The sequence below is a fragment of the Ixodes scapularis genome, unplaced genomic scaffold (assembly GCF_016920785.2).
Source record: "Ixodes scapularis isolate PalLabHiFi unplaced genomic scaffold, ASM1692078v2 PGA_scaffold4__175_contigs__length_147842914, whole genome shotgun sequence".
NCBI lineage: Eukaryota > Metazoa > Arthropoda > Arachnida > Ixodida > Ixodidae > Ixodes > Ixodes scapularis.
In genome coordinates, this window is record NW_024609879.1 from 95,098,625 (window position 1) to 95,122,888 (window position 24,264).

The 24,264-nt window shown below is 46.4% G+C and overlaps 1 protein-coding gene across 1 annotated transcript in view; it reads right to left on the reverse strand.

The window, feature by feature from the left end:
• Nucleotides 1-852: 852 nt before the first annotated feature.
• The window catches only part of LOC8043438 (glucose dehydrogenase [FAD, quinone]-like), a 28,759-nt gene continuing 5,347 nt past the window's right edge, over nt 853-24,264 (reverse strand). Inside the window, exons 3-11 of the mRNA XM_029981448.4 lie at nt 23,933-24,125; nt 21,124-21,255; nt 12,556-12,677; nt 11,992-12,162; nt 10,172-10,322; nt 9,467-9,630; nt 8,393-8,570; nt 3,478-3,700; nt 853-1,216 (exon numbers count right to left, since the gene is read on the reverse strand). Coding sequence (XP_029837308.4) covers nt 1,030-1,216; nt 3,478-3,700; nt 8,393-8,570; nt 9,467-9,630; nt 10,172-10,322; nt 11,992-12,162; nt 12,556-12,677; nt 21,124-21,255; nt 23,933-24,125 — 1,521 coding nt within the window. The 3' untranslated portion in view covers nt 853-1,029. The remainder of the gene's footprint in view (nt 1,217-3,477; nt 3,701-8,392; nt 8,571-9,466; nt 9,631-10,171; nt 10,323-11,991; nt 12,163-12,555; nt 12,678-21,123; nt 21,256-23,932; nt 24,126-24,264) is intronic.

A 24,264-nucleotide genomic window follows, 5' to 3' on the forward strand; every position in this document is an offset into this window, starting at 1 on the left:
CAACAGTTTCTATCTTTTTTTTTTTTTGTCCCCACGGGACACTAAAGCATTTGCTCCAGCAATATTATCTCTATATGTTAAATTTCCCATGGTAAGTGGACAGCCAACAAAGGTAGCGTGCCACCTATCGCCATTGCCCAACAATAAGTTTCTCTTCTCCCGCGTGAAAGGATTCGCACGCTGGGAGTTGACTCTGAGACAGCAGCGCCCCCTTCCAAACCTCCCAAGACTTATGCCAGCAAATGGCGGATCTTACTCGGAGGAAATGCTGCCGAGAAGCATTTGGCCCTTTCAATGTCCACATCTGCGTCGAACGAAACTCACTACAGACACGGGCAGCAAGGTCGAGCAAAACACAAAAATGAATCGATGATGCCAGTAGCTTTCCAGATACGCAGTTAGCGCCAAAATACACTTTGCACACACAGCCCTAAATGCGCCGGCCTAAGCGTTAGTCCAAATCATTTACAGACTAGGAAGCAAGCGTCAGGTCCCAGACATTATAATGCAACAGCACTATTTTCAGTATAATCACGTCTAGGGGGTGGAGTGAACCGACAGCGCAGAAGCGATAACGGCATTCCCATTTTCTACTCGTTTTGTGGATCGAGGAAGAGACGGAATCTAAATGACAGGTCTTTCGTTCAAAGACAAGGAAAAATAAGCTTTACGTCGCCTTCTTTTTAGTCCCGTTTTTTGGCAGTGTTCAATAACCACAATTGGGTAAGTTACTTTTTAAAAATAACTTACCCAATGTGCGCCCAATGCAAAATAATCGAGCAGCTACATTGCCATTCCTAAACTGCATCTAAGAAGGTGTTCCATCTGGCGGCTTTAGACAGTCTCAGCAGGTGGATTGAACAATTATACGGGAAATGTATTAAAATTCAATGATGCACCCTTTAAAACTGACCGCATCGTCCGACACACACACAAGATGGCGACAAAGCAGCATGAACAAGCGGCGTCGGCACTGACAGCGTTCCTCATGGCACTTGGTTGACGAGCAGCTATACTGACGCACCGCCGTCATCTGTCCCAAAGCCAGTCGTGTGGCCCGAACAGGCTCGCCGGTCTCCAGGCGAAAGCGCGCGACTTCCGAATCATGTCGGAGGCCTTCTCGGCCACCATGATGACGGGCGCGTTAGTGTTGCCAGACGGGATGTCGGGAAACACCGAAGCGTCCACCACCCTCAGCCCGCTCACACCCAGCACCCTGCAACGAAGGGAACGCACATTCTACGATCATCAACACTCACTTTGAGTACCGTCATTGCCGAACTCGATGCAGTCAATTTTATACTGATTTTTGTGCAAGAAGCTATTGACTCGCAAAATACCTGTCCTCCGCAAATATGCCGCATTTGTCAAACATTAAGGGCACTTTAATGTTCTTATTAGTCTTCGAGCGCAATAGGCATACACCAGTTCTACTCACAGCCTCTGCTAAAAGGTATCTATATTCCGAATGCAGATAAAATGAAACTACAGAAATACAGACACCGTAGGCGTTGCGTGTTTCTTTAGAGAGGGGGAAGTTAGTGAGCCCCAGTGAAGGACCGGCGTGTCCGTTGTAGACGAGAAATTTCGCCACTGCAGTACCACTGCGGGCTCTTGAACGTGCATCGTGTAGACACGACCGCATGATGGTACGATGCTCATCCAAATCGGGCAGGGGTGGAGATCCAACCCAGGAGGGTTAGGCAGCTTTCGCTCCATGTGCTCAGAGCTGTCAATACACTCATCCCCACTAAGTCACACTGCTCATTCACCATAAAAAAGACGTTCGTTGGAAACAGACTCGCGTGCGGAACCGCCTCAAGCAGGTTCAAAGCACGTTTGCTTCCTACATGCTTCCAACAAGAAGCAAGCCTCAGACAGAATGTCTCTTGGATGAGGTATTAGCAGCGCGACCGTACCTCACCTAAGACAACAGTCCAGACTACACGCCGATTCGTTTAACTGTCGGAAATTGTACACCAACACACTGAAAAAAAAAAATTGCGCTGACGATCACGCGACGGGATGCGAAAGCGTCAGCTGGTGCGACCTTTCCATGGTACTGCGTCGCGATTGACAGCAAATTCCGGATGCGTCGCGCGGTGTATCGCGTAAACCGGATCACACGCAGAGCAGGGTCTCGCTGCAAAGTACTCGCCCAGTCCCGGCGTCAAAGCCACCGCGATTAACGCTCGCCTGCTCCGTTTGTTTTCGGCAACTCGCCCAGTACAAGAGTATGACAGTGTTGCCAACCTATTTTTCGAAAATACCCCACGGCAGCGTCCAGAAAACCCTACATTACCCTACGAATGTTTCTTGTTACCCTGCATTTTACCCTACGAGGCAAATCTTTGTTCAAATAATACTATTGCATGGATTATGATGATACAGGGTAGTATTAATACAGTACAAAGCGACAGGGCACGCATGCACGCGCATACCAGCGTTATTCTAAAACACCATGCTTGTATCTTGCATGTACGCTGTGTAGCATCAGCAGAACAGTGATGTACCGAGCGCACAGACATCCCAACCAACATGTTTAGTTGATTTGTCGTGCAATTAAAAACTGGGCTACGCGGAACCAGCACTCGCGGCGTCACACAAGGCGGCTCATTACAAAAGGAAGCTAATCCGAACGGTATATTAGCTTCTTTGCGTGTACCGCCTAGGGATTCGTCAAACTAAGGTACTATTTCGACAAACCAGGCTTTTACACCAGGGGAGGATAGGAAACCGGCGGCTCCTCCGTATTCGCTAAAGTGTCATTCGATGAAACGTAATGGTTTCGGCTCCGTTCGCTAAAACGTCGTTCGCTCAAGTGAACGCCTCCAGTCCCCGGGATGCACTCACTTGATCGAATGACGTTTTCCTGGTAGGCTCGGGATAGTTCCGCCCGTGGCGCCATGTGTTTCGCAGGTGTAACAAGGACCGCCGGATGGACCAGTCATCAGAAAACAATTGGCGGGACCATTTCCACTGGGAGGATACCTCTTCTGGCTCCAAACTTCCTAAGCGCAACTCCACCTCCTCCCACCTCTCCCACTTGCTTCAGCTCTCCAATACTTTCCAACTTAGGGAGCCTACATACTCCAACTTGGTGTGTAGTGCTCTCAGTTAGCACGTCTTGCAACTTGGATTCTTTCGTTTTGCACGATGTTGTGGTGTGGCAGCACACGGGTTGTAAAGCTATGCAAAACTTGTGCGGCAGCTTTTTTTTCTTTTTTTTGTAATGTTCGCCGTTGAAGAAGCAACGTCTGAAAATACCCTACTTTTGGCGGGAAAATGGCCTGACGGCCCTACAGCCGTACAACATACCAAAATGCCTAAAATACCCTACAAGTAGGGTAATTACCCTACGGTTGGCAACACTGGAGTATGAAAGAAACCCGCGTTTCCCTCATCCAAAAGTGGCGCATGCGCAGAAAGTGAGAAAGGTGAAACTCCCGCGTATTACACCATGATGATTTCAGAGACCTGAGTTCCGGGTCGACGACCGTGGTGGGGTCCCGGGCGTCGCCCATCCTGCAGGTGCCGCTCGGGTGGTAGATGGTGGCCGTGTAGGTGCGCGCCAGGCAGGCCAGGTGCTCGTCCGAGTACGGCGCGTACGCCTCGCAGCCCGGGAAGTCCGTCGTGAAGATCTGGGCGTCGAACTTGCGGAACGGCTCCGACAGGCCCAGGGCGATCAGCTGCTTCATGGCTGCGTCGAGAGACAACAAACGCTCCGATGCCGCTCATTTAGCGTGCCGACGAGAAGCGTCGAGATGCCACACCTGTCACACCAAAGGTGACCGCATGTAGACTTGTACACGTTACTAAAAAAACGTTCAGCCTTTCCACTGTGGTGAAGAAAGACCAGTGGAGCTGTACAATGGAAAGTAACGGCCGGCCGCAAGTCAGCATGCCAGAGTGGAAAGGCTGCCGCCATCTATGAGCGACGGCGGCAACAAGAAACGTGGCTTGCCGCCGTCGTTCGTAGATGGCGGTAGGTGTCCAGAGTTCGGTGTCTTCATTTCTTTGCGGGGACATGATTCTGCGGAAACTAGCCCTTAACAGCTCCGCTGTAAAAAGTAAGGAACTGCATTTGCAATTACTCATGGTTAAATGTAAGTAATTACAGTTACAATTACACTTCTATATAAAAGTAAGTGACCGTTACTCTGAAGAGTAATCCGTTACTTTCGCGGCGTTACTTTCCACCTTACTGTCCGAGGGTAAGAATCAAGACATAAGTGTTATGGAAGTGTTTATTGTTGCCGCAACTCACACTTCTGTGACCTTGAGCAACATCTGGCTCTCACATTGCCTCATCGGACATCTTACCTCGTTTCTATGTGAAGATGTTGTCCGCTGCGCTAAACACCTTTGTAGTCCACCTTTTTTAAAATAGGTGCTGCCACCTAGACGCGCGACTGAGTGGCTAGAAAACAACGCGTTCGCAAAACCTCCCCTACCCGCTCGAGACCCGAAAACGTCAGCTGTTGGCCCATTGAGACGCTGTGTTCTAACTACGCCTCCACCAAGCTTCGTGAAAAGACGGTGAGAGTGCAGGCGAGCTGGTGGTAGCTAATCATGTCGTATTACACCTGAGACTGCGGTGGAAGAAATTGGAAGAACTTTCAGTAGAAGGAACAGACACAGAGACGTTCTCTGTGTCTGTTCCTTCTACTGAAAGTTCTTCCGATTTCTTCCACCGCAGTCTCAGGTGTAATACGACATGACCAAGCTTCGCTTTTCTCCCCAATGCAGTTTATCTTGGTCTCTGAAGTTGATACAAAGAAATCATCAATCTCTTTCTCTCTTTCGGTCAGAAGGAAGCAAAGAAAGAGTGAAGCGACAAAAAGAAAAGACGCACATCCGATCCGCTACACCACTTTGACGTTTTTTTGTTTTTTTTGTATTTGTTTTTTGTTGGGAGGAAGCATTTCGAACTTGGGAGCTTGCTTAATATTGCTTGCGTGGAGAGTCCGGTTCTTTGTATCAGTTTGCTTCCAACTTCGTTGCGGACGAGCAAGCTGACGAGCATCTAAAGAATGCCAGGCCTTGCTTTTTTAAATGCAGGTGACAGCGTGATTCCGGTAAAGCTTACCTTACAAAAAAAATTTTTACGATTTTGTTTTGTCAATATTTAAAGTTCCCTCATTTTTCCTCTGCGAATGAAAACGAAAATGTAACGGATTACAACCATTCCCTTACGTAAAAAAGTAACGAAATTACTTTACAATAACATTCCGAAATATGTGGTTATTCCCTTACAAAATTGATGATAAATGAGAGGGATTACGAGTAATTTCGTTAGTTGTAACGGGCTACGTACAAGTCGGACCGCACGTCTATCCTCCGATCGCTGCCATTTGCGAAGCGCATCCAAGGAATGCTGCTAGCGTTTCCAAGCCAGAAGTCGGTAAGACGAAGTCACACAACGAGTACGTCATACGAGAGACACTCTGCGGACAGTGACTGAGGCGTTTTTCTTCCTTGGATGACTCAGCACATTGGTCATACAAACACTTGTTCGGGACATATGTTTCAAGCATGTATAAAACCCATAATCCTTGGAGACTTTTAACCTGCCATGTGCCGGCTGGAACTCGCTTTCTGTAGCTAATCAGGAGTGCGCCTTTGATTGACCTAGCTTTCTTACGTAACATCATTCAAATTGTGAACTGCCCAACTAGAGGTGAATCGATTCTCGATCTTGTTTTCTAAATGATAAAATGCTTTCAAACGAATATAGTGCGTGACGGTATTACCTATCGCGACGTGGAACTTGAGTCAATTTTTCTATACCAAATATCGGGATCTAGGCCAGTGATTTTAACTGCTCCGGATTTGGATAATGCTGACGACGCGGGTGTTATAGATTTTTTTGGATTTGTCCTCGGACTTGTCTCAGCAGTTGTTAAGTGAACTTCATTCGGACATCAATACACTCTGGTATAGTTTTTAGAAAATCATTAGTAAGTGTATATCGAAATATGTTCCGTACCGTAAGAACAAATCTAACATTCGTAATCGTCAGATTAATAGATATTTTGTATAGAAATTACAGAGAAGATGCAAGCGAGCTGGTGAACTTTCAACATTGTAAAACCCGAGACGTAGGACAAAAGGAGAAGAAAAAAGGGGACACACACCTTTTGTCCTACGTCTCGGGTTTAACAATGTTAAGATATTTTGCCTTTAAAACGAAGACTTGCTATAGTGAGAAAGAAACCTAGTTGTAATAAGACCGAATATCAAGCCGTCAGATGCTATCCGAACTTAACAACCGGCTTAAACGTCACAATTTAGAAACAAAGAAAGACTACTTAATACTACACTTCGTTCTTTCATAAAACAATTCGCCAGAAAAATTAAGGTGTCGTATCTCTCCAAGGGATAAATCGGTTGGACAACTGCAAAGAAGTTTAATTCTTTCTTGAAGTCGACGGCGTTGTCCCAGGTGTTCCTGACGTGGTAAGTGATATTTGTTTAACACAGGAGGGCATTTTTAATTTACTGCTAAACAAACTAGAGGCTTAGAAAAGTTCAGGGTCAGATATAATTCCAAACAATTGCTTGCAGTGTTATGCGGAATGCACATCACGCTATTTGCATATTTTATTTCAAGTCTCTCTTAAGCATGGATCCTTACCTGAGGACTGGAAAACGACGAATATAATTCCAGTACATAAAGGCGGTGATTGCAGAACACGGCACCGAACATTAGGCCTATTTCACTAACAAGTACAACATTCAAAATTCTTGAGAACATAATTTTTTCGCATATCTAATCTTATCTGGAGCAACATCATCTTATTGAGAAAAATCACTTGGATTTAGAGTCACTTTTGACTACAACTCAGCTAATTGAACGAACTCACAACTTCGCGGAAGCAAATTATAAAAAGAGCCAAACCGATCTGGTGTACTTGGAATATTTAATGCATTCGATAAGGTATTGCATCCAACATTGGTATCAAAATGATCAAACGTACTACAAAATACGGAAATTTGAAACTGGATTTCCTCATATTTATTCGACAGAAGTCAATACGTTAGCTATAAAAGGGTGGATTCTGACAGAGTCACACCAGCTGTACCCCGTCAGGTGGACCCCTTGAACCTCTCTTTTTGTTTTTAATGTTTATTAACGGCATATAAATCAATATTAATAGTCCACTGAGTTTGTTCAAAGATGATTGTATAATATATCAGAAAATTAGGAACAATTGGGGCAATCTTGTACTGCAACTAAAACAGCTATCGTGTCAATTTCATGCGAAAAAAAAACGATTAATTTTAATTATGCCCTAGACCGGCAACGTGTAAAACGAGTGGAACAATACACGTATTTAGACCTTTTCGATAATAAACTAAGCTGGAATCAACATCTAGAAACCACGATATTTCAAGCCAGAGGCACATTGTTTGCATCAAAAAGAAAATTAAAATTTGCGGATTCGGACACTAAACGTACCGCATACGAGAGTTTTGCGAGACCTATATTGGAATATGCAAACTCAGTGTGTTGTCCTTTTACGAATATGGTTTTATTAAACTAGAAAATCTCCGAAGGCTCGCTACTCTGCTTATTTTAAATAACTGCTCTAAATCATCAGCCACGGAGTTAGTGGAAAGATCTGGGCTGCAAACCTTAGAAATGGAGCAGAATTAATGGATTAAAAATTGTTTACAATATTCTCAATGGCTACCTGGGAATAGAAAGTTCCAACTATTTAAAATTCTCATCAACAGGATCCTCCCGACTCAACCATTCCCGGGCAATGGCGCGGTACAGGTTCAAAAATAACCGCTTTCGATCATCTTTTTGTCCTCGGGCAGTTCATGATTGGAATGAACTCGCAAACAATATTGTCACATTACCATCTTTTGATCAGTTTGTTACGACAGTTGACTCACCTTTTCTTAATGATATTTTCTGTTGTTCGACTAGCGTTTCGTTAAATTTATGATATAACCACTCCTACCGGCTTCTTGATTGGAGCCAGTCTAAATAAATACATAAATAAATGGGACGCGCTCGGAAGATGTTTGGGGTAAATCCGCGTTTGGCACCCTGACAGAGGCCGAGCTTTTTGACGGGCATTTATCCTGAATATCTTTAAAAAAAAAACTGCTCATTTTGTAGTTTTCCTTTGAATAGTTATTACGATAAGCGAACGGCGATATATTGTTTTGACTCTAGAATTGCATTTATGATGGACGAGCACGACAGCGCACACTTTACGAGTCGTGACACGGCAAAATCGCAGTTAAATGTGTTCGGGGTTTTCTCAACTGGTGCTCCCATTTGTTGATAGAAACGGAAGTGTTTGTTTTCACAATGTTTCTTTGTACTCTCTAAAATAATTTTGAAAAATTCATGTTCGAGACAAAAGAAAATCACCTTCAACGAGCACGAGGACGTCTTGTAGTTCTGTGAGGTACCTCGGGTCGATAAGAGGATGGTCGTTAGGATCGGCAGACCTCAGCTTGATCCAGCCCCTCGACTTGGGTCTTAGCAGGACGGGATACATGGTAAACGAGTCCATGTTCAGGTAAGGCTTGTAGACGCGGTTGAACAGCTGGGGAGAAGATCGACCGTGGTCTATTAATTTAGGCCTTCTTGGAACCCACAGAAATGGCGGCAAGGCGCCGTGCGGTGCAGAAAGGATTTGACTTGATTACAAGAATCCTGCACTTGGATGCAAATTCCGTTCTTCAAGCAAGCTCAAAAAGCACCTTTTAATACTGCACTATTCAAGCACCTCATACTGTTCACCGCTGGGCAGACAGAGTGATGAGAGTTACGCGCTCGCCGAACCAACCAATCGGCCGCCATTCATAGTCTCACCCCGCACTCTTCGCGTAAGGTTGCGCAGAGAGTGTGATCGCGTGGAGTGAGACCGAGCACTTCCACCGCCCTGTGAGCAGACCAAGAAATACCGATTCCGTTACATCCATCTAGTTACTTTTCTCGGTGACCAAGTAACGTGCTTGGTTACTTTTCTAGACAAGGAACGAATAACATATTTTCGTTACTTTTAATAAAGTAACGAGTGGTGGTATCTAGTTACTTCTGGAGAGGAACGGGTACAACATAAGTTACTTTATTTGGGTTTTCCCTCAAATCGCATCTGTGACTCTCGGTGCAAAACAAAAAAACCCGAAAAGAAACTAAAAATGGTGACAATGAATGCGTAAAAAATATAGGCATTATGAACGACACAAATTATCGGAAGGCGGATAGTGGTCTAGGAAAACGACAAACTGTATCCAGAGTTGCGAGAAAGTAACTTCTTACTTTTGAGTTGAAGTAACTTTTAAATCTCGGTAGCGAGTAACGTGTTTAGGTACTTTTCAAGCGAGTATCGGGTGACGATATTTAGTTATTTATTTTTTTAGTAACGTGTTGGTGTGTGCCTGTTAGCTTGGCTGTGCAAAGACTAAAACAGAGGTACTCGATGGGTGTCGGGGGTACCTCGTCAGTCATGCCCATGACTCGGCGGATCGTGTGACCCCCGTCGGCGGCCGGACTGCTCGACACGAAGTGTATCTCGGCGTCCGGCCAGTCGTCCGACTCGGCGTTGTACTTGGTCCGGAGGAAGCCGATTCCTTCCACGCCGCCGAGGACGGTCAGGGGACCTGCGATCAACGTGCACCTCCTCAAACAACTCGCCGCTCCGGGATCAAAGTATACACTTTAACGATTCTTGACAGAGCTCTCGCACATGTTCTCACGACATCTCGACACTTCCATCGATGAACCGCGTACTTCCCCGAATTTCCTCATTTTAAGGGAATAGTTTGCGGATCTGTTTAGTACAAGACTATCTTACGCAGTTTAATAGCTTGCACTGTTTTCATATCTCCAGGCTGTAACTGCGAGCAATGAATGTTCGTCATTGCTGACTAAGCAGACTCCTCAACGTTGGCAACGTGATACATAGTAAAACAACTGAATGCCGCGGGTTTGTTTGATACGGTCCAATAATACATTGCACACTCTATTACATTTTGCAGTATCATTTTTTTAATCTGGCAAAAGTGTTCTACGCTAACAGTCAATAGACCTAAACCTTGCCCTAATAACTTTTCTTTTTGTGCCGGTATTAGGTATTAAACAACCAACTATTCGCCGATCCGCGTAAGTCCCTGTTGTCTAATGCACTCATGGATTGCGTACCTTGGCCCTTGAGGAAATAATCGAAAGCTGTTTTGGGATTGAAGCGCTTTCTGACCACCGACACAGAGTCGTTGATGCTGAAACTGATTCCTGCTCCCCCGATGTGATCCTGTAGGTTCTCCCCGACGGGCAAGTCCGAAATCACACGAATCTGAAAAAAGAAGGAAAATAAAAATAAAAAAACGGTTCGATTACATGATGACACGTTCCTACTGAAAGTGTACTACGAACTATAATGACATCTCACCAGAGATATCTGTGAGTACCATCGTCCTATAAACATCCCTCCAAAAGCATTGATGCGCTAGCGGCGAGCGCTTCAAGCATAACTTTCGTCGGAACTCACTCTAAAAAAAAGGGGTGTAGACGTTACACCCCTTGTCACACCCCAAAAAAGGGTGTAGTCTGTGCACTTCTTGTTACACCCCAAAACTTCAGTTCGACGTACAGCGCACTGACGTTGAACTGACGGCCCAACTTTTATGATGGGCTTGATGACGGTGCGATATACCATATTAAACAGCTAAAGTACGTTTCAAAGGCTACATTAAAAAATTAAAAACGCCAAGGTTTTGCAGTAGGGCCAAAAAAAGAAACAATACCTTTTTTTCTTTTTTTGCAGTCAGTCACACGTAAATTAGCTATTTGAATAAGTTGTACAACTGGGCTATCGGTCACTCGTAGAAGTTGGTACCGTCGGTTCAACGTTAATGCGCTGTATACGTCGACTTGAACCTATGGGGTGTATTATATGTGATAATGGGTGTAAGAATGCACCCTTTCTTTCTGTGAGCCGAATAAAATCACCAACCAAATCGTATAAGGCGGTACCCCTCATTCCACTTCCCATTCTTTTTGAACACCAGCTGAAGATCTTCTGTGACACAGTACTGGCAACCTTGACTCCTCTTTCATCTTCTGACTAAACTGCGCAACCCTACTCCCGATAAACAAAACCAAAACGCGAGAACAAGCTGTTTCGTCGATGACTCGTAAGAATGTTTTAAATGGCTCGAATACTGTCCACGTTTGAGCGGCAGTTTTTGAAGTACTGTTTCTCGTCTATTAAAAAAAAAAGTGAAAGCCGTTTACAACTCGCTGTAACACCGAATTAGAGCGCAGGTCTTGAGGAGGAGGAGGGAAGGGTACTGGGGGGTGAAGTGACCTGGGGGAGGGTCACGTGATATGGGGGTCACGTGACGATGCGGATGATGTCATCAGCGACGTCACTGATGACGTCATCAGTGACGATGACGATGCGGACTCCGATGACGTCATCAGCGATGATGACGATGACGATGCGGATGTCGGTGGCGTCATCAGTGACGCCACTGATGACTTCATTCGTGATGATGACGATGACGATGCGGATGCCGGTGACGTCATCAGTGATGTCACTGATGACGTCATCAGTAATGACGACGATGACGATGCGGATGCCGGTGAGGTCATCAGTGACGTCACTGATGACGTCATCAGTGATGATGACGATGACGATGCGGATGCCGGTGACGTCATCAGTGACGATGACGTCATCGGGGAGGTCACATGACCTCGGCGGGGAGGTCACGTGACCCTGGGGGTGGTCACGTCATTTTGGGTGTCACGTGACCTTGGGGGTCACGTGACCCTGGGGGAGGGGTCACGTGACCTTGGGGTGACCTTGGGGGTCACGTGACCATGAGATGACCTTGGTTACGCCGACGCCGCTCAAGCCGGGAACGGGTCCCTAAGAGCTGCGCTCTAAAACGTTTAACGAAAAAGTAAAATCTGAAGAGCGAATTGCCGAAGTGCCCTCAGCCATTCGGCGGCACACTTACACCTAGAGATTCCAGGTGCCGACGTGGACCAATTCCCGACAACATGAGTAATTGGGGACTGCTGACAGAGCCCGCCGAGAGAATGATTTCTCGCCGAGCTCTGACGGATCGCTGCAGCCGCCTGTGCCTGAAGAGGACCGTGGATGCTCTCTTCATTTCGCTGAACAGGATCTGCAACAACCGCCAAGAGCGCCTTGGTTGGTATCAAAGCATTCCTAAATTGTATGGAAACGATAGATATTTCCATCTGCATACAAAAAGTATAAGGCACAGCACTCATCATGAGTAGCTTGTTTCTTCCCCTCCCTCCGTATTTACATATATATATATATATATATATATATATTGCTCGATAGACCACTATGTACAAAGTAGTGTCTCACTTCGTTTTACAAAAACTTTCAAGCAAGACCACACCTCGCAAAACACACCTAGATAATAATCATCGCCACCCCCAACAACAAGATAATACTTATTTTTGTGAAGAGCATCATACAGAACAGGGTCATTAAAACATAGGTAGTTATGCTATCTCGAGTGGACCGCTGAGGAATGGCGACTCGCCTTTGTGACGCGTGCTCGCACCAGGATGTGCAGGTTCTGTCTTCCCCTGCAGGGTTCCAAGAAGGCTTTGGCTGTGCTGCAACGACCGCCACGCCTCACCGTGCCTTGGGGTATGGCGAACCCTACGTTCAAAGTGAGTTTGCGACCCGTTACATTTGAGAAGCAGGTTAGGTCATATAGTTATGCCAAACTATCTATAATCATCATTTATTTTATCCCGCTCTTTCTAGGTGCACATTACCATAATATGATGAACACCGAAACAAAATAAAGCAAGTTTTTTTTTTTCTCTTAAATAACTGAAAGTAATATTTATTTGATCTCAGACAAATTTAAATCACTTCTTCCTAAACATACGTACTCTAATTTTCGAACACTTTTTTTTTTAACATGCCAGAGTCATCATCAGTTGCTTCGATGCGCCTCAGCCATTCAAAGAACGTGTAGGGAAACCAAAGTTCTTCCAGGTGTATTTATCCAGTCGATCTTGATGTGTGCTCGATAGGTTTCACCGGTAATATAGGAGACGCGCAAAAGCAACGGGCGCCGTGACGACACACTTTTGGCGCCGATCGATTGAGTCGACCAGGCCGTCGGCGGCGCTTAGAAAAAGAGTATCCCAGATCCGTCAACGCTCCGACCCACATGCACATTGATGGCGCGCTCAACCTGCGCAGAACTGCGCGGACCATGCACGATCGTCCTATAAGGCTGAATGAAGCGTGACGCACTTTCTCTCCGGCGTATATCGAAATCAGCCGCCTTTCCGATAAAGCGATTTCGCCGACACGCCCCAGTGCCCGTCGGAAGTCTTTCCTGTGCCGGAACAGATATATTGCGTTTCACTCGTCGACCCACGTATAGACGTATTCTCGACATATTTAAGGCCGATCCACATAGGGCGTATTCTTAACATATTTACGCTCGTTTCAGCGGGCGTAGTCGCCGCATTTGGAGGGCGCATTTTCGCAGAAGTGAAAAGAGGAAGGTCGCTGAACCCCACAAGGCGCGTTTCGTCGACGTCTCATCGGTGTTTGGAACAGTGTGGCCCGACTCGCGCTCTTCGTGAAACGAGGCAAAATGCATATAGGCTGCTACATTATTGCGTTCCTCAAGAGGTCAGAAGAACTAAATGTCAATCAACTACGAAAGCCTAATTTGCTAACGCTTGTCTAAAAAATGTACATACAGTCTCCTGCAATATGAAAGACCCACTGGGAGCGCGTGACCGGGACGGTGGCTGGAGGGGGCACTGAGCGCGCTCCGGCAACACCTCCTAGAGAAGAAGGCCGTAGCGCTCCGGGTGGTTACGTCACTATGTCGGAGGAAGGAAGGCCATGGCGCAACTAAGTAAAAAAATATCTGCTATAAACGTGTAAAAAAAAAATAATTCTTGTCGAGCGGCCCGGTGGTGTTCGTGCGCGTTTATCCGACATTAATAAACGCTTTAAAAATGCAGTCTTGTACAATTTATTATATATATAACAGAAACGTAATATAAAACGCGTTACCAAGGTTGAAAGTACCAAATATAAATTTATGAGTATCCCCGTAACCGCGGGACTACGTGCAGCCCCGAAGCTCCCCACACTTTTGGAATGAACCGCGCTCCGATGCGAGTGCGACATCTTTCCTCATACGGGATCCGATTCTGGTAAGTTTGCGTTGTGTGTTAGCTGCAGACTGTCTGAAAAGGAACGCTGAGACATTTCAGAAGGGAAGAGAACCGAAAAAAAAATTCAGTCATCGCCGCAGGGAGCGCGCACGAGCAAGAGTTGAGTCGACAACGTTAAGCCTTTCGTCGCCGCTGCTCTCTTGTTTCCTTCTTCAAGACGTATTTCTGTCTTCACCGCAGGATCGTGTCCGGTATGTCGACACAAACCTACCTGGACAGCTACCGCCATCTATAACAGACGGCGGCAAGCACACCAGTATGGTTTCCACTGTCACTCGTAGATGGCGCCAACCTTTCCAGCTATAATAGAAGAATGGGTAGTTGGGCGCGGCGGTGGGAATTCATCGTAGGAAACAGCGCGAAAAACAGACGACGACGACGAAGAAGCACACAATGCATCAAGTACAGCTCCGCTGGTCTTCCTTCTTCACGAGAGTGGAAAGGCTGAACGTTTTTTTTTTGTTTTTTTTTTGTGTGTTTTCTTGATACTACGGCATTTACGTGGATTCGTGGAACACGTCCTGCTACGGTTTGAGTGACATGTGTGAAAACTAGCCAACGATGACTGGTCCATTATCGGTAGACTTCTCTCTCGACAGAGAGAAACCTCTTCGAGTTCGTGTTGAAATGTTTTCATCACGGATATTGTTGGACGTATGGATACGATGAACAGATGAGAAACAACTTATTTACGGGCTTTCTTGGTCATGTAAAACGCAAACAAAAATGCTGCAATTGTTTTTTGTTTTGTTTTGTTTTTTTAATCGTGATAGAATGGAATCTCCTTCGTCGTTATCCGTGTGCAATTGCGTCGACACAATTGTAAATATGCTTAGTAGTCTAGTTTTCAATGGAAGATGAAAAACAAGTTTGTGTCATTGTTGAAAGTGCGTTGTTTGTGGTTATGTGTTTATTTATAGTACCACTGTTATTTTATTGCCTTTACCGCGTTTATACTAGAAGCTTAACTCTGTTAAGGTAATAGTATTATTGTATACAAAATAAGTTATATTTTGTTCTAGGGCAGCTCGAGCCCATAGGGAGAAGGAAATTAGTTGATTAAGTAGTAAGTTTAAGTAGTAAGTTTAGTGCCCCTGCTAAACGGAAAAGTTAATATATTTTCATTCAATGATATGGGATTTATTCCGCTCGCCGTCTTGAGTGATTATACGAGCGTCTTAAGCTGATTTGTCGACCCCATAATGTCATTCGATTGAAATTACATTAATTTTGCCATGTGGCCGGGGTATAATGCAAGAATTAAGTGACTGTACGCGATAACATCGCTTACGTGAACGTAAGTTACACTTGTCTTGCCGTGTCCGTGTTGACTACGTCTACCTGATTTTTAACTGTGATCTCTTCTGCTGTGTCCAATCACTGCGTGTCTCGCTATTTCGTCGAAGTATTTTCTGGATAAAATATGCATTCCTACAGCAATAATTGCGTAACTTAATGTTATCGACTTAAAACAATCACATTTTTCTATACACCAACTCATGTTTACAAACGAAAAGGAGCGCCCCTGGCGGACGCCACCGGCGCCGTGCTTGCGCGATGGGGGTGTGGGAAAGAAGCTCGCCGTCGCCCATAAATAAACCATTGAAATGCGATGTTGTCGGTGTGAGTCACACTGCCCTTTTTCGCGTTTGAATTGTTCAATCTACTCGTTCCTGGCGATGTCTGACTATCTTGAGCGGCGTCAGCGAAATTACCGAGGCTCGTTACACCGCAGAACTTCGCGTGAATAATGTGACATGTGGTGATTCATTCCGCGTGGACGCCGCAGTGTGTACGCTAAAACCTGATTCGCATGATGAGATATCGGTCGCAATTTTCAGTCGCGACGCCGCTCGGGCTGCAAAAACGTGAACCCTAGCTGAGATGGTCGACGTCGTTACTGAAAATCGCAAGTGAAATCGGGCTAAGTGAATTAGGCATAACAAGTCGGTGATGGCCACTGGCAACAATGATCAACATCTCCTTGTATCTACCGGTCACATCAAGCCTGCTTACCAACCTTCAAATTTTAGTCTTTTGAGGCCTGCACTAACTTCTTATCGCCTGTACCGGGCCAACATTTGGTCTACGGGCCGGCGCCGTCTAAGAGAGCAGACGACAAGCAGAAACGTCTGAAAGAGCAGACGACAGTTCGAACGATCAGGCGGCCGTTTGAGCTTGAAACGCTCTGAACGCAGCCTGCAGGTGGTGCGCACAACTTGACGGTTTTCTGGCGTTCGTGCTGGAACAAAGCAAATAAATCTGATGATTACAGGTATCCGTGAATTCAACCCAAAGTGCTTCCCACCCAAGTCATCGTTGCCCGACAGCGTCTGCTTTTCTCTTTTCACGGCACATATCCAGATTCTTGGACGAACCGAGCATGGGAAAACTGACCTTCAATTCTTTCTCGACACTTTTGGTACGGCCCCAGTCGCGGCGTTTTGACAAAAAGGCAGGTTTTTGCCTGGTTCCTTTCAAAACAACGCAAGAATACACGTTTGGCATGGGGACTTCTGCCCACATGTCCCAAGACCAGAAGTGCGACCGACGCGCCGCCACCGCGCCGTGACGTCACAGAGTTGAGTTCGTGTCAACGTTATTAGACTTCTTCTTCTTATTAGACTTCTTCTTCTTATTAGACAACTTCCCACTCACTTCAATCCGCCAAGCGTCGCTCGAAGCCCCATCTATATTTTCGTGTCATAACTATGCGTTCCAAAGAGCCCAGCTGAAGCGCCTAAAGGCGATCCCAACGCCGCGATTAATCCTGCAACGGTCACTCGCGGAACTGCACGTAACAACCATTTTGGCTTCAATCGGCCTTTTCGGAGCCGAAACAGATACAGTGGAAAGAGGTACAGGGAAGCCACCCACGTCTAACCAGCGGACGCCGAATTAGCCTCGAATAAGATGAGCCTAGGTCAGGACGCGCTACCTGAAATCCCCGCTGAGGCATGGTTGTATTATAACAATATTGATTGTACCGCAAAACCTTGCAAACTAAAGATTTTAGAAAACATCACGCGCCCCCATTTTGTACTAAACTCCAATAAAAGTTACTACAAAAAGAGTTTCTTTGTTCGTTGTATTTTACGTTTCTAGTAACGTTGAAACGTACTTGTCCTGATTTAGTTACCAAAGCAACCGTCTGGCGGCGCGTCCAGCGATGCTTGGCGAGTCGTGGTGAGTGAGGGGGGGTACCGTTCGTGCATGCGGCGTCTATGAGCAGTTCCGTAACTGTGCTAATCTAATAACGTTGGTTCGTGTATAGACGTCTTTTACGTATGCCTTCTGCCAGTTCGTACCGATGATATAGCGGTGTAATAATTTGCCCGTGTAATAAAATGTTTTCTGGACCCATTGTTAGGTGAAACTTTCACTTTAGCTAACAAGACACGCCTCCCCTCGGGGCGATTGCATTCGGCCCCGAGAGGAGGACTTAAGTGTGCGCGATATTCGTACCATCCCTCTTGCGAACCAAAACGCTCTTCAATGCATTTCATATTTTAAAAATAAAACTGTTGTTTCCCTTTTTTTTTCGTTCATAGTGCGCGTTCTGACATTTGGCACCTGAAACAACTAATAAAACAGTGATGACTAGGTTCCTTTCGAGCCTTCGTGGCCACATCTCTTGGCCTGACCCCGATAAGCGCGCTTTTCCTCTAAAGGGGTATTCACACGTGGGATGCTTTTGAGGGAGAAATGTGCGCATTAACACGAACGCATGGGAGACGAGAGGGATGTCAGTGTTATCAGACACATTTAGCGCTCGCATTCTCAAAAACAGTGTTGGTGCTATACCAATCTTAAAACAACTCTGTTGTGAAACTGCAGGCTTTGAAAAAGTGGCTCCATTCCGTATTCCAGAACCAAACTAGACGCGATCGCAACGCCGCCATTTCTGCCGTATACCGGCCGCTCCTGGAAGTGCACGGCTGCGCGCACTGGTCCAGTCAAGTCGCGCAAGTGCTGATGGCGACATCTCGGAGTGTCACCTTGCAATAGCTATATATAAAGCAATTTTTATCTTTTGTCAGGCTGCTAAAGGGGGGCATTGTAATCGTATTTAGTGCGGTCTCGGTGGACGCGAACGGTAGGGACTTCAAGGGTGAGTTTCCCAACTGAGTGTTCTAGTAGCGTTCGTGCTACCTCACGAGTGTAGGACAATGAACGCGTACATGAAACTGCTTTACGCGATTATGGAAGCAGCGCTGTTAGATGCAGAAAACGACGAACTGGCTCCTGCTAAAAGAAAGATGCTTCTTCCATGGGTAAATGCAACACAAAGGACGTGGAATCAAAAACCACTTTTGTGGAGCGCCTTGAGAACGGCATAGATGAATACCGAAGACTCCTTCGGGTGCCTCGGACGACATGCGCAGCAGTTAGCCAATCCCGATGCCACCGCCGTTCGGTACCTCGCGGAGCAATATCTGGAAAGTTGCCTGGTACGCGAACAAAATACCGCCAAGTGCAAAGAGATCTCACGCCAATGTGTTTGTGGAACACAAGCAAAAGCTCCTCCATCCTCCTGGTATGTCTCACTCTAAAAAAGAAGCGGTTCTTAGAAGATTTTTTGACGCCCCAAGAACTCTTTCAGCTCGTGAACAACGGTTTCGCCTCACGCACTATCGCTCCCTGGCACTCTAAAAAGGAAACTGGACGATGAAGATCTCCTTCGCATCAAAATAGGTGCTTAAAAGAATCCCTAATAGGTTTTTCACGAAGAACTCTTTTAGGGGGTTCTTAAAAGAACTTTTTAGAGTGCAACGTATGGACAAGCCGAAAAAACCCTAAAAGCTCTTTTAGACCAGATTGTTTTTCTACAATGTACGTCAGCGCTGCTTGTTACCACGTGATGCGCATCCTGCGGAGCAAGGGGAGGGATTTTTACCCGTGTGAACAGCTTTTTAACCAAAACCAAAAACTGTTAAAGCTCGTTCAGGCTCGGTTGGGCCCCGAGTGTGCGTCCTCCCCTCAAGGCAGAATGGAATCTTCAGGAGCACGCTCCCAGTGGGTCTTTCATATTGCAGGAGACTGTACCTTGCAATCGCCGAGTTGCCAACAAGTCCCGGCAGGATGACGGCCGTGATCTCTGCTTAAACTCCTTCCTTTTATGATGTATAGTCAGTCGTTAATCGCTCGTCCGAAAGAGATACAGCGAGTTCGTACAGTTCGCCGATGAACCGTCGAACGCGACGAGCGAGCTCCCATCTCGACAGCTGAGTCAAGCCAACCAGCCGGCCGCAAAGCTAGGGAAGTCAATCCTCGAGCAAGTTCCGGCTGTCAACTCGCGAGCTGATTGGCCGCCGCCGCTCCGTACGTTTTCGGATACGCCACGGCGAAATACGCCGGAGCGCCGATGTTGGATCGCCCAATGCGGGTGTATTTACGCCGACCATGAGGCGTCGAGGAAGCGTCCACCAAAACGCTCGTAAATACGTCGAAAATACTGGCGTGGCGTCGGTACGAGCGCTCCCTCGACGTTTCAAGGTTAAATGCGACCGAGACAGATGTCGGCCCTTCGGCGTATTACGGCTTGGCGCATACGGAAGCCTATATCGCAGTGCCCGCCAATCAGCTCGCGAGTAGACGCCGGAAGTTGCTCGAGGACTGGCTTGCCTAGCTTTGTGGCCAGCTTGCTGGCTTGACTCAGCCACCGAAATAGGCGCTCGCTCCTCGCGTTCGATGGTTTATTGGCGAATTGTGTAAAATCGTTATATTTCTTCTGAGCGAACGATCAACTGCAGTGAAAGAACAAAATACCAAATATGTAGTGGGCGATGGGAAAAAAATATATGTACAAGGAACTGTTTTGAGCAGAGATCGCGACCGTCCTCCGGTCGGGACTTGTTGGCAACGTGACATTTTTTTAGACAAGCGTTAGCAGATTAGGCTTTCTTGGTTAAATAACGTTTAGTTATTTCTGTCCCCTCGCGGAACGCAGCCGATCTACATTTTGCCTCGTTTCACGAAAAGCGCGAGTCGGGCCACGCTGCACCAAATACCGAGGAGGAGTCGACAAATAGCTCCATGCGTGGTTTGGCGACCCTTCCCCTCTTCCCTTCTGCGAAAAAAGAGCTCGCCAGGTGCCGAGATTACGCCCGCTGAAAGGCGACCGTAAATAGGTTGAGAACACGTCCTTTGTGTCGGGGAAGCCCTCGTCCCGACGCCCGTAAATACGTCGAAAATTATCTGGCTCGGCCTTAAATACGTCGACGATGGGATGTAGCCAATCAGGCGGCAGCACAGCTGCATTGCGTTTGCGCCTATCATCGGCTAAAATCACGCAGAAAAGCGAAAAGCGCAAGATAAGGCGGCACCTTCACTGTGCGAGACTGGTTTAGCGGGGCAAAGGCGACACTTTTGCTGTTCCATCCGATGTCGACTGCGGGCGGACTTTTTTTTTTTGCGTTATTGGTTTATGTGCTGACAGATTATTAGCGGCTTCCTTTCCTCGGGACGTCTCGGTGGTAAACCGCCCTCACTAACCAAAAATGCTCCATGGAAGTTCCGTACGATACTTCGTCCTTCAGCTGGCTGTAATCTGCAAATGTTAGACAATTTGCGGTGCAAAGCAGTCTTCAGATAGCTCTCACGATTCGCTGCTGTGAGAGTGGTAAAACGCACGCCGAAGACACGCTTGCCTTGTATATCGTAGACTTCCTCGATGTCTGTCCATTTCGAAGGAGACATTCTCGCGTTACATTTGGTCTGACGAGCACGGGCGAAGGAAAACGTATAAATACATTTTAGGCAGTAAATGTAATAAAGCGCAAGCCACGGATATACGTGCATGCCTGAGAGACTGATCGGAAGGTAAAGTGGCCGAGATGGGGACAGGAAAGCGAGTGGGAAGCAACGGTGGCAAATAGGCGAAGCTCTCTCACCTGTCTGGACGGGCCCGTTCGGGTCGAGGTTGGGGTAGCCGAGCGCCATCCCAGAGGCTACGAAGGCGTGGGCCAGGGGAGACGTGTACGGAGCCGTGGAAACCGTCAGGTAGCCTCCCCTGCCGTGGTAGCCTGCGACGCAGTCACCGCACTGAGCGAAGTTCTTACACACACACACTGCACGCGCAGGATTAGCGCCGCTTCAGATTTGACAGGTAACTCAGTTGTATACACCAAACGTTGTTCGCAGCAACCATATATGGCATCTGCGGCCAGGCCTCAAGCACGCCCGTGTTGGCTTCATAGCTTCCATCATGTGTGCAGAGAGGTTTCCTATATGTGGCTGTCTGAAGGCCTCAGGCTGTCCCTCGTATGGTGCATGAGTGACTGTCGCTTCACGGACAACTTTGCAGGTAATTACCCAACGAATTTAAGTTGAGGCTGCATTTATAATGATTTATTTCCTTGAGGTACGTTATAAATTGTCCCTTTGAGGTAAAAACATTTTGGCGGTTCACCCTGTAGGGTACGAAGAGCGGTTTAATAACTCGATATGCGTTCCGCAACGTGTTCCCGAACGCCAATTCGGTTATGACATCGTGGGGCACACCATCTCGCACGTGGCACAGAGCAGATGTACAAATGCACAAACACAAACCTGCGCAGGGGGCCCTAAACTCGTCAAACACAAACTTGGGGCCGAAGTTGACGGAGCTCATCGATTGGACAACGACGACGATGACTTCGCGTTTTTATCGCCGGCGTCCAATCACCGCGTTCCGCAAACTTTCGGCTCCAACTTTGTGTTTGACAAGTTTAGGGCCCCTGGAGTGCACTCTCAAAAGCAGCAGCCACGCTGATATCAATTCAGCGATATTATTAATGCACGAGCAAACATAGTGCACGACCGATCTTAAGTCAATAACGACGTCACCGATCTGTCATTCCATGCCAAAGGACGCTCGACAGTTTTTTCGTGTCTGGGATATATACCAAAATATCAATTTAGATAATAAAAAACCTCTAAACTCCAAGAAAAAAAAATCTAACAAATAAATTTTATTTTTGCTGATATCATGCTCTAAATTTTTAGGATTTGCATAAAACCTATGTAGATAACAAAAACATTGTAAAAAAACGGTTGCTTACCAGAAAAAATTTTGGTGGGCGCATAATTACTTAATAACATGCCCTATCTTACACTAAAATACAAACATTCAAATACGCCATTTTCAGTCCAAAATGGGAGCTTCAAAAAGAAGAGACTTTATGAGATTTCTTTATTTTTTTTAGTCAACTTGGATTGGGGTGTTACCTACAATAGTTCTTTCGTTTGTTCTTTTAATGTCGATAATTAAATGGCGTGTATAAAATGTTAGGAGCATCGTTTTGACGCATTTTAAATAAATGTCAAAATCTCCAGTTCATGGAGAAACGGCCATATTGGGAGCCATAAAGAACAATCTGGGCAGCGGTGCCCGAAACTTTCAAAATAGCCGGAAGTTTAATCCCCCTCGTCTTCAACATATCAAAAATTAAGAAAATTACTTCCTTTTTTTTTTTTTTCTTGCTGAGTATTATTTTTTTTAAAGGTGAGGCCTCTCCGACCATGCCTCCAGGTGCCCGCCTGGTAGGCGATGCACGCCGGCGTTCACCAGCGTCTTCAGCGCTCTGCTGAAAACACGTTTTATTCAGTTGAAGTGGATGTTATCCTGAATTCGATGCATCAGTATCTTCTTTACTGTGTGTAATGATACTGGCGTCTTAATGTTACTCTACTTCTGTCCTGGAAACTGCCGACGAACGCAGGCCAGCATCGTCTGCTTCCCGAGTTTGGGAATGCGTATACAGCCCGTCGACGTCGTCTGTCGTACGTCAAGACATAAAAAGAATTTAGACCGGATGGGTCTTCACCGATGCAAAATGATAACGGTGATGTCGCTTCTCTATTCAACTGAAATGTATTTTGATAGAATATGTAGTGCTACCAAAAGCAGTGTAATGGTGGTAAAGGCATTTCACTCTTTGCGGCGGACTCCTCACACGCCTGAGGTTCCATTCATGTGCAGTATTTTAGACTCCGGAATACACTGGAGGTCAGCAGAACATGTCTCGAATTTTTTTTTTTAGAGGAAGTGTGTTTGATAAAGAGGTAGGAGTTACACGGGTGCCGTCTTCGCCATTTGAGGCTCGGCGGACATTAATGAGGTAATAACCGTCATGGTAAGTCGGTTTATTAAACAAATTGTTGATTAAATTTTTAAATATTGGTTTCATGACTCATGTTGCAATCGCAGTATTGACGCCGACTACAATCAGAAGTTTGACCAATTAACAATATTTGTGGAAAATTTTCGCGTTTTTACTCTCGATTTCAATATTGCGTGCCAACAGATTGCTACAAGCCCTGCCCACAATGACACTTGGAAAGGTGACATGGTCGTTTCCATGGCGTCGTCACTCTCGGGAGCGCATCCTTAATGGATGCGCCAACGAACTTCTATGCATCTTAGTTCTATCAAAATATATGTACGTTCAAAGCGGAAGCGACGTCAGCGTTATCCTTTTGCATCTGTGAAGAGCAATCCTGTCCGAATTGATTTTTTTTTTTTTATATCTGGACATACGATAGACCAGGCCGACGCGCAGTTATGCATCTACAGGGCGGGTCAATGTGAACCTGCAGGTGTGCTCCCTTCAAGGAGAAAGAGTCGAACTAGGAAAGACAGGGTGCAATGGATCGCCGATGTTTGCCCTTTTGCAACACTGTTTGTGCGTGCACGTCTCCCATGTATACACCCGACCATACCGTTGAAGGCAATCTCTGGATCCCTGTTGTCCTCGGACTTGAGGAAGTAGGGCAGCACGGAGTCCCATCCCCAACCGAGGCAGCCCAGCTCTCGTTCCCAGCGGTCGTAGTCTCTCCGGTTGCCCCGCACGTACAGCATGTAGTTGAGCACGCTCGAGCCTCCGAGCACCTTGCCGCGAGGCCACAGGCTTTGCTGCGCCAGAAACGGGCTCCTTGGAATCTCAGGAGTGGCAGTGAACAGTCGCACCCCGTTTCCCCTCGCCGAGCATATAATCATCCAAAGATTCTGGTTGGAACACGCTGCCCGACTGGAACACGCTGTCCGATTTATT